The sequence below is a fragment of the Eimeria acervulina genome, genomic scaffold (genome assembly GCF_000499425.1).
Source record: "Eimeria acervulina Houghton genomic scaffold, Eah_scaff8, whole genome shotgun sequence".
Taxonomy (NCBI): Eukaryota; Apicomplexa; class Conoidasida; order Eucoccidiorida; family Eimeriidae; genus Eimeria; species Eimeria acervulina.
Genome location: NW_013549594.1, coordinates 108,079 through 118,848, shown reverse-complemented (window position 1 = coordinate 118,848; position 10,770 = coordinate 108,079). Strand labels below are relative to the sequence as shown.

Sequence of the window (10,770 nt, the reverse complement as noted above, 5' to 3'; positions counted from 1 at the left end):
TTTGTACAAATATTATATAGGGTCAATAATACGAACAACACAGACCAGGCATGGTTGAAACACGCACACACAGGTCACCTCCTACTTGCAAAAAAGGCTCTAAAGTTTCCCACGAACCATCTCAGCAGCAATGCATCAAGCAGCGAAGCCAAGCAGACGCTGCTGCAGAAGTGAAGGCTGCGTGTCAGTTGCAGTTGCACTGGTCTGTACAACGAACTACCCGTAGTGAACAACGAACAACCCGTAGAGCTGCCTACGTCCAAACAACCACTGAATACAACTAAGGCAAGCCGTTGTAACACGGAAAAACGAGGAAAGCTGCAAGCTACAGAAGGGGGCGCTTTCTTGTTACAACTGTACTTGCCTACGTGCCGCCTCCAACACTAGCGTCAGAACGTGGAGCTTACCGCTGCCTTCGCCATAATTGCTGTGTGTAAGTACAGCACGTATGTATATATGTGCACTTAAAGGACAACGTGAATAAGTATATACTTTATACGCATACACAGAAATATAGTGTATACGTATCTTTAGATGCTTACAGTTACCAGTAGTGTTGTGTGTATGCACGCCCTCGTTACCCGTCAGTGGCAAGTCATGCGGATACACCAAATGGAATGGTACTTTGAACCCTTTGTTCCACTCATGGAGAAAGGCGGAAAGGTTCCGCAGTACGTCAGCCGCGGGCGAAGTCTATGAACCTCGCCAGCGATACCCCCACTAGCGAGGGGGCCCGGGTGCAACACCAAAAATGTCGACCTTAGTAAAAATACTGGGGTCATGGGGATATGAATACAGCATGTTCACAAAAATGCCGGATGAATTATGCTAAGCGCTTCGGTTGTGCCAGTACGCCGTCTTAGTTGGCGCGCATTTTCGCCCGCCTTTCCCGTTGCTGCAGCCACTCACGAACACACAAGACATCTGCCTCCGTCACACGTCCCGTCTTCTATCTGTATACAGCAGGCAATGATGAGTCTAACGTTTCCTCACGGCTCTGACTAGAGGGTGTTTTGGGGTTTCACCTTCTTCCGTAGGTTGCAGTAGACGTTGTCGAGGGGGAGGTAAAACAGAAGAAAGCATCCTGCAAATTTCGCGGCCCCGATTCCAAAGGAACGGAAGTACTGCGGCAAACGAGATTGCGAAGCAAGCAAAGGAAGAGATATAATATGAGCCCAGCGCTTTCTTTGCCTTGCAGCGCAGTGTCTTTTAAGGCAATGTAGGCGATGCTGCATATCTAAGGAGGCACAGCAAAAGGCATATCTACTTGGGAAGCGTGAACAACGAGAACTGCTGCAACGGGGGTACTGCAGGAGCTCAGCGTACATTAGGTTTCATGCCAAACTGCGGGCGCGTGAGTTGATTCGCGAGTCCTCTGAAGCCGTTGTGAGACGTATTCGGGAGGTATCCTGGGGGGTAAAAGTATCCGTAGCGAGAGAATATTTCAACTTCTCTGCCAGTATACGGCAAATGCTGTCCCACGTTGATGCGCCCAGGATGGACCTCCGCAGCAGAGGCAGCAGGAGTTCCTGCAAGGACTGCGCTTCGGGTCATTCTCCCCAAACCATGTGAAGCCTCAAGAAACAAATGCTTTTGAAAATACAGACGATCTTCTAAAATATTTAACAACGGCGAGGCTGTGCGTACACCTTGATACAATGCAGTAAGTACTGCAGCTGTCGCAGAATGCGCATGCAGAACAGTCCCAAGGCAGCCAGTGGATAATCGTAGGCAATCACTTGATAGGCAACAACTGAAATCCCATTATAATCTTTGTCTAAAACCGCAGTTGAAGCGAAGTTAATTAGCTGTAGGTGGAGAAAAGCGATCGTTTGCTTGCAGAAACGACTACATGTGCAGAAACAAGAAACACACCCGAGACGCAGCTTCCGTTTCTCTTCTTGACCTTTAGGAGAGTCAGTATTGTAATTATCAGGAAGGCGTTACACTCTCACATAGCGTCGATATTTTAGGGCGGGTTTTCGCCACCCAAGGAGTCGTGTCTTCATAGGTGAATACGAAGGCTACGTACGGCTCAGTTGGCGCGAAAGAGCAAGCCTCGGTCTTAGCAGACGACCGTCGTGAGCTACAGCAAAGTATGAAGACTTAAAGTAACAGCACCTTTAAGACAGACTTTACCCCCCTCCAGTCTATGGGCGTCGTGGGTACAGCAGCACGGAGCCTGTTTTTGGTGTGCATACGATGCAGGTTCTGTGGCACTAGCTGCAGCACACCTTACTGCAACTCCTGCTGCACGGAAGCCCAGCATACAAGCACCCCAAACCGTCCTTCCGATGCGTGCACAAACACTGTAGGATATTGATGAACGCGTTTCTATTGGCCCTCAGTACCCAAGCTGCACGCTAGAAGTTCATATAGTACCACCTTGAGAGAAGTATTCCTGCATCTGAAGCCCCTCTCTCTCCCCAATCAACACAAGCCTTCGTATGCCTTGTCTCCCAGCAAGGGATGGGTGGGATGGGATGAGGGTCGGGCACATGCCGCACTAGCTGCTGCTGCGCGGGTTGTTTCTGCTGCTTCACTGGTTCTTTCTGTTGCACCTCTTTTTCTTGGGTCTATTGCTGCTGCACCTCTAGCTGCTTCATCTGTTGCTGCTGAGTCTCTTGTAGCGATGCCGCACTTGCGGTTAATGGTGTTGCTGCTGCTGGTGTTATTGCTGTTTTTGTCATTGTTGCTACAGCTGTTATTGCCCATCGTATTGGTGCCAGTATTGCTGCTGCCTTTGCTGGTGCTGCTCTCCTTCTGCTGCTGGCACCTTTGAGCTGTGCGTATTACTGCGAGCTCCCCAGTTGCTCTTAGTTCATTCTCTCCCCTTCATCTTTTTGAACGTTTCCGTCTTCTCCAAAAATTCCTGCGCAGTGCATCTTTGACCGGAGAGGTCATGTCAACCCTTTTTGTAGTTGCAGTGACATGCGACAGTGTCTCCATTTGAAGAAACTGAGACCCGTATGCTGTTTCACCTTGTTGTTTTGTTTCAGGAGCTTCTGGGTCTCCAGACACCATAGTGGACTCTGTACAAGCAAACAACAGGGAGTCGAGACTAGAAAAAGGCCACATAAGGGAGCAGCAATGCTGCAACAGCAGCAGCGCTGTAGCAGAAGCACCGCAACAGCACCAGATGAATTCATCACGGTTACATGCGGAGCGGCAGGGGTGCAGGAACACCAGGAACATCTATAGCAGCAGCAGCCGCAGAAGCAACGGCAGCTGCAAGCCAGCAGAAAACCCTTCCGATAAACCATGACTTAGTGAGGGGGAAACCTTCCTTTGCAGGTACTGATAGAGCTCAAATGTAAGCAATGAAGCAGCAGAAGAGGCAGCAGCAACCAATGGTACAGCACAAGCTGCACCAGAAGGCGGCGAAGCAGCGAGATGTGCACCAGGAGAAGCAGACGGAGTTGTAGAATCAGCGCGCGCCTCACCAGCAACAAATGCAGCAGCAGCTAGTCCAGCAGGATCAACGAGGGGTGCAGCAGCAGGAGATAGTGCCATTATAGCAACGGTGGACGTTCGCATTTCGGCAACAGCTGCTTCAACTGTTTGTCGTGAATACAAACAGAATTGCTGATTTACCTCCGATTAAAAAGTACCTCAAAGATCTTCAGGACGACTAGAAGCAGCAACAAGAAGCACCAGCGGCAGACACGTCTAACCGTCCTTCGCTGGTTTTCCTTCTCTTTTTCTTGTTAGAAGCACTGGCCGCTTTTGCACCCCGATCTCCTCCCGCCGCTCTACCCATACCTGGCTAGGCAATAAGCCATACAAGAGCGTTTATTGCTAAGGGGTGAAGTAGGCGCTGGTGTTTCTGTCTGAAAAGTTGGTACGAATTTCTTCGTGCATTCAGGTTGGCCAATGAAAACCAAGAGAGCGTTTAACGATTGTCTGCAGTGCGAATGCATTCATCAGAAAAGGGACTTGTCTACTTTCTGATTTTGGGGTTGCTGTGGAGCAGGAGTCGGAGCAAGGTGCGCTGCAACCCTTGGCAAGCTGCCTCCCTTCTACATCACCTTAGGCCTTCCTGCCGCTGTGCCCAGGATGCCTTTAGACTGAAGGGGAGGTTAAAACCGCTTTGAAGGAACTCTAATATTATGCCTTTTGACTCCCTTGCAGCCCACGACGGATCGAACGTTGACGTGGAGGACTCTCGTTCGCATAACAAATATATTCTTCGTTCGGGAATCCTGTGGGAATCGGACTCAAGCAAACCATTTCTGGCGAGAATTTTTTTCCGTGCTGTTTGTTGGAGCGGCTTTGATATTTGTATACAGATTGCAATGGCTGAATACTTCCCAGATGTAAGGAGTCTAGCTCAGTAAGACATGGCGGTTAGACACACAGGCCGGCTTTTAAAGAGTATCCTCTACTAACCAGCCTAGTGTCTCTAAATATAGATCAAACCAAATTCACAATTACCCGGGATATTTCATCTGGACAGAGAGAAGAGCTGCAAACCTCTCTGCTGCGCTGTCTGAGCAGACGCGGCGAGAAGCGCTGCTAGCTACAGGCATTGTTTCTTCCACACTGAGCCTAGAAGAAGTAGACATCATTAGAAAAACACATTTTTGCCCACCAATTCACCCTAATTACTTATTATTATTTAATTTATTATTTAGAATAGTTCTATTCCTTTCGTTCTGCTGCCGGTGGCGGTTCACGGCGCCATCGGAGTGCCCGGCTGTGTTAGTCCGCTATAGTGTCGCTGCGAGGGGCCCCCGGTCCAGGATGTGCAGCACCTGCAAAACGACTTGTGTGTGAACTCGAAATATAATTTTTAAAATTAGAAGCATTTCTTGGACCGGATTATTCAAGGAAGACTCTGAGGAACGGACTTAGAGAGATCCATGCGCGCATCGCAGTGCCGAGTCTCGTCGGCCGAGCCTCCGTGCCGTAGAAGGCCTTGTCTGCCGTATTGCCTCTTCTGCTCCGGAGCACCGCCATGTGTGTGGATTCAGGAGGTATAACTTGCTGCAGCATTTAGGATGTCAAGACTTCTTCGAGGAGTCGTGGCGGCACTACTTGGGTTTGGGCTCCTGCGGTCTCGCGCAGAACCCGAGGCCCCCTACCCCCAAACCCCTGAAGTTTCCGACACCAGCGGTGGGTCAATCTACAGATTTCATCGCACACTGTGTACAGGCACGCAGACAAGAAGGCAGCCCTATCAGGTGTAGGATACCGAACAAGTTCCGTGCCTACTACCGCGTCCGCCTTTCCGGGTGATTAGGGGCCGTTTTGATTCATCGAAGTTGAAAACCGACTTTTGAGAGAGCATAAGTCATGTCATCATGCTTACCTCTGGGCGTTGTTGTTTTTTGTGCCTCAGATGCGTCCAGTGTCCCCAGTGACCCACAAGTGCGCGAAAACCCGAGCAGCTTCACACTCATTTGTAGTGCCAAAACAGATAGTTGCACAGCATAAAACAACGTCCACATTGCACGAATTAACTGGCCTGCATGCATCGCTAAACCATGCAAACTACGCTCTGCTATCAGGAGCCCCCGGCATCACAAGTGGACGCGCTTACTTCTTTAGTCTCCAAAGTAAGCTTTTGTTTGATTCCACGGATTTCTCACGAGTTGAAAAGTAGATTTAGCAATTCCGCACTAAGGACGAAAAGAATTACGCATATTGCGTGCTTTTATGTCTCTTCTGCTGTTGACTTGTCGCAGGTTGAATTCAGTCTTTCGGTGAGCTTTTGAGCTGCGTGAGCTGTTTGGTGGCTTTTCCATCATGTAGGGAGTCCATGTTCTAAAACGGCATTTGGCACTAAGTACCACCTGTGGCTGCGGCTCCTGTGTTTCCGCAGTACCCGACACTGTCCTCCAAGGAGGCCATTGTGGTGAGTTTATCATATGTTTTTGCTTTGGCTGCAAACCGAGGGGCTACTGTGTCCTGTTGTGTTCATGAGAGATGCGAAATGCCTCTACGGAAACTGTAAGCAAGCTTTTTGAACTCTCTGCCCATCGCGTTCTCTGTTTTTGTTGTATTTTAGCTCCCCGAAGATCGTGCTGCTCAAGATGAGGCCAAAGAGCCGGTGAGGGTCCCTCTCTAGCCGTGGCTCTCTTATCCTCGCAAAGCACCTAACCGTAGCTGGGTTCATGCACTTGTGCTAGACGGCGTGGCTGCCCCTATTTTGCCTCGATACGAACGTTTCAACCGCTTCCGCTTCTGTGTCTCCTGGTGCGTGAGTGTCTGCTGCAGTCGAAAGATAGCCCTCAGGTCAGTTTGCTACATCTGCATTCTCCTTATTTTCTGTGGCTACGACGGTTTATTAGCGCCTTTCTTAAACCGCGTCTTGCCACTGGGCCAGTAGTTTCGCGGCATAGTAGTCTGCTGTAGCGCTATCTATAAGAGACGCGAACGCTGGCGTGCCTTTCGTTGCTCCAATGCACTAGACGCTGGCTGCAGGTCACTAGATATGCCTTTGCCATTCAGTCTGCCGATGCCTGCAGAGCACCGTTTTGAGGCTGCCCCCACGTGTTACGGTAAGCAGACTGAAGCAGGCTGAATTTGCTGTATCCAACTTCTCGGCACGCTCTAGAAGACGGAGTTGTTGAAGCTTCACTCAGAAGGTGAGTACTATGTTTTGCGTTCTAGAGTGTTCTTTGTGCGGACGCAGTTATCGCACGTCTACAAAGTGCATGTTGTTTCGGACTGCGTCGTGGGCCGCTGTTATTTTCGGCCGGTAAACGTGTACATTCAGCCGACCAACTGGTTTGTAGACCCTGACAAGGCGTCCCTGCTGTCTTTGACGACAGCGCTGAAGAAGCATGCATTGCATTTACTGAATGTGAGGGAGACAGCAGCAAGGCTGCATCGAAATTTTCTTGTTCGCAAGCCTGCATCATGGCTGTCCCGCATGAAGGCACGGCTCGCTGCGGAACTGGGTGCCGTTTGTTTCATGCAACCAGCAGCAATTCAACAGCATCGTGGAACAGAGCCCGTGCGACTGTTGAGGTCGCACAAACAAGCTAAGCTAACCAGCTTGTTTGAGAGCAGCCAAAAGGACCAAGTTTTTGTTTCCTTTAGCGACAGCCTTCCGCTGGACGCACAAACCATTGACCTTAGACAAGCAGGGGTTCACGGGGAGGAATACCGAAGGGCATTGGAACAAGCGCCTCAAAATGTATTCGGCCTTTGCAGAAGACCGGTGAGCATTGGACGTTGCCGCCTAAGCACTCTAGATGGTGGTTATTCCGTCGTGCGCCTGGCAGCAACTTGTTTCCCTTCATGTGTAATAGATGGGGTGCACCTCTTTGCGAGTGTGTCTGCTGTAATGCGCAGCGCAGTAACATGTTGCGGACCCTGGCCGACAAGGGGTTCGTGCTGTGCACTGTTGTACTGAGAAAGGACCAACACTTCGTTGATCGATGCAGGGTGAACCAAACAAAAACATTTTTCACGCTATATTCAGTATCCCTGCAGAAGTTTCGTATCCCTGCAATCACTACTGATTTGCGTTCAGTCGGCACAAGTACTCAGTGCATTCGTGAGACTTCTCGGATGTACTGATCGCGTGTGCACTGACCGCTTGTGGCTACTGCACGCAAATCAAGAGGTAAAATTTATAATAAAAACTGTTATTTCATTTCCTCTCGGCGGCGAGTGCATTGTTTATCTGGTTGTCCAGGATCTTCCCGTTAATGACATCCACACCATGCAGGCAGTGGAGAAAATCCATAGACGTCTGAACGATCCTACTTTGCCCGTGCGTTCAAATCAGCCCTAGGCAGTACCGATAGTCTGCAGAAGCCCGCCTTTACTCACCATACTAGTTCGTAATGATCCGAAAAAGTTGAAGGTAGTAGCTGTGTCTCTACTCTGCTCCGCAGATGCTTGGTTATGTACCAATGAGCCTTCCTCTGGAGAGCGATGAGGTATGACAGATAGCCTGAAGCAGCTTGCTCAACTTCTAAGCAAGCCCACACTTGAGACTCTTCACAGGCTCCCTGTTGCCTGTCCGGCTTCGTGCTTTTGGCAATTTCCCGAGATTTCTATTGACAAGGCCGCAGACGAGAAGGAGGCGGGATAGTCCATTTTTAAAGAATACCTGTCTCCTCCGCCAAAGCCGACAGCTCTTTCTTTTTGTTGCGTGTTTATTCTTTTGACTCCAGTTGCAGGACCAGCATCTTTAGCTCTTGAGCGCGTTGAAAGGAACCTTTGTCTATAAATATTGTTTATCTTCAATGGTTATTCGCTTGCTGTTGTGATTCCGTGCAGACTCTTTCTGCTGTGCAGAGGGATCTGGACCGAACTGTGCCTCCTATCACCCTCGAAGAGGTATGAACTTTGGGCTCGCTATAGATTAAAAGGCATGCCGGGCAATGGACGCCCAGCAGGGCGATAGCTTTCCTTCGAACCGACTCACGGTGGGACGCTTTCACTGCTGTTGTGTTGAGGTTTTCAATGTCAATTTCGAATTCTTCTGCAGGCCGCTGCCGATGCCTGTGTTGCCCACATCTCCCGAGAGCTCCAGGCGATAGAGGATCTGCATGCTTTGGACCTGTGGCGGAGAGCTGAAATGGACAAGGCGATCACTTCGGAGATGGTCCTGAGGTCGATGGTTAAGTTCGCACACTTTACGGTTAGGGAAATCGCACCGGAGACCTCTCCCGAATATCGGCTTTCGTTACTGAAGCTATCAAACAAGTGGACTAGGACAACGGAACTTGTGCGCAAGTTCAATGAGGCCGTCGCCTCCTGTCCCAGCCCAACAGTCCGGCCTATATATTTGCCACAGTATGAAAGCAAAATGCTTGTCTTTCCTGACGAGTCGCTAATAGACCTTCCGTTTCAACTGTCCAGGATTCTGAGCATTAGTGCTCCTCCTATTCATAGGTTCGTCATGAGCGAAGCGTAAGGAACTGCATTTGAGTAGGCAAGCCGCCACACGTATCATATATATATATATATATATATTGCATTCGTTGAACGTTTGTGATACTCTCAGATGGGCATCACAGCCCGAAACCATCCGTAATTGGGCTTTCGAGGTAGTCCTTGTTGTTTTTACGTGCATCGTTCAGGCTGTTGATTGGAGGTGCATACCTGCTGTCACTTACTTTGAATAATCGCGGTCTCGTTGAGGGGATCGGTAGACAGGAAATATCTGACTTGGTAATGACGACAAGCAGCCTGCTAACCACATTCGCATCTAAGCACCTTCAACCAACAGTCCAGGCAAGTTTCTTCCAGGTTGCATTTATTTTGCAACACACACGTTGAGTAGGCTGAATCCAGTCTCACTTTGTGGTTTCACCGTCGGGTTTGTTCTGGAATTATTTGCTGAGGAGCTCAAGCTGTCTTTGGAGATAACTATCCCTCCCCGAGCCTGGAACAATGTGCTATTTTCTGGGTGGACTGAACTAGAAACTACAAAGAGCTGCTGCGCATGGTTCATTTTGTGCTTGCAGAGCCAATTAAGAAAATATGTGGGAAAAGTTGCACAGGCGGCGGATCGTATTTTGGACATTGCAATGGACCCCGAAGTTCAGTGGGGGCTTGTCCGCACCCTTATGGTTGTTCCTTTTTGGCTGTTTGTATTTGGACGGCACTGCGGGCCGGCTGAGAAGCACGAAGCTTTCGAATTAGGCTACGGGCTGTGTCCCTTCCACTTGCTGAATTTTGTAAGGTGTCCCGAAAAAAAAATCCACTTCAGCGGGGATGGGCGTCCGTACGGATGGAGAAATAGAGTTGCGGAATGACTATTTAGGAGAGCTGCCAATGGCTTGCAATATCTGCTTCTACCAATAGTTGTGCGACAGGGGTGCCAGGTGACGCCTTTTCTTGTTTTTTTCAGTTCATTAAGGATGCGGCTGCGACATCAAAGAAGCAACCAGGGCTGCAAAATTGGGCTAGACGGTCTATTAGCAACTTGGTTAAGCGTGTTAAATCGGGGACACTTCAAGACAAGGCTAAGGAGCATGCCAATGTGTTTCTTGAACAGTACGTGCAAGATTTACCAGAGCAGCGGCCCGACTTGTTCTGGAGACAAAACGGGAAAGTGTTTAAGGCCTCCCCTTTTCAGGGATCGCCGCCAATAGCCCAACATTAGCACTGCGCTCCTCATTTTACTTGTAAGCATTCCACAGGTTGTTCGACTTTAAACGCCCTTGAATTGCTGCCGAAATGCCAGCGCGGCTTTGGATGCAAGCCAGTGCACATTGTAGTCGCTGCACGGCAAGAAAACCGACAGAGCGGACACCTCCCCCGCGTGGGAATCTATAAATGCAGGTGAAAAATGAGTCCACGTTAAATTTCGTGTTGTTTGGAGGTGAACAGTTCCTAAATTTGGTCCCCCAAATGCTACTGATGGATTATATGAATCAAAAACTCTTGGTTGCTGTGGGTATGCTGCTAAAATGGATAAATGCGGCGTTGCCTTTCACCTCCAACTTGAAATCGTTTTGAATTTACCATTTAAAGTGCTACTTTATTGCTTAGATATTGTATTTTACTATTTGACAACAAGCAATGCCCAGCACACGCCGGAGCCCACGCACACCATACAAATCCGACCAGCAGGCATCAACAGAGCCAGCTAGCTGGGTAACAGGCATACAAATTAATATTTATATACATTTATTTATTTATTCGCGCATAGATACGCTATTCAAGTTTTTAGCCATATATGCGTTTGCCGTTGCCAGCCTGCTAGATGAGTCGCTCTGCGTGCTAGGTTCCATCAACCACCCCGTAACAATGCAAGGGGTACTGAAGCAAATACCGCCCACGTCTTTGTGCACAACTTAA

At 49.2% G+C, this 10,770-nt stretch overlaps 1 protein-coding gene across 1 annotated transcript; it reads left to right on the top strand.

Annotated features, from left to right (window-relative positions):
- Nucleotides 1-5,000: 5,000 nt before the first annotated feature.
- Nucleotides 5,001-10,770, top strand: EAH_00002540 (hypothetical protein, conserved; the record flags this gene model as incomplete). Its single annotated transcript, XM_013394396.1, has 16 exons — nucleotides 5,001-5,115; nucleotides 5,342-5,370; nucleotides 5,688-5,705; nucleotides 5,825-5,857; nucleotides 6,011-6,052; nucleotides 6,471-6,503; nucleotides 6,638-6,703; nucleotides 6,884-7,168; nucleotides 7,303-7,395; nucleotides 7,649-7,726; nucleotides 8,239-8,298; nucleotides 8,450-8,856; nucleotides 9,045-9,135; nucleotides 9,432-9,644; nucleotides 9,818-9,963; nucleotides 10,668-10,770. The coding sequence occupies 16 exons, from the start codon at nucleotides 5,001-5,003 to the stop codon at nucleotides 10,768-10,770; spliced, it is 1,812 nt and encodes a 603-aa protein (XP_013249850.1).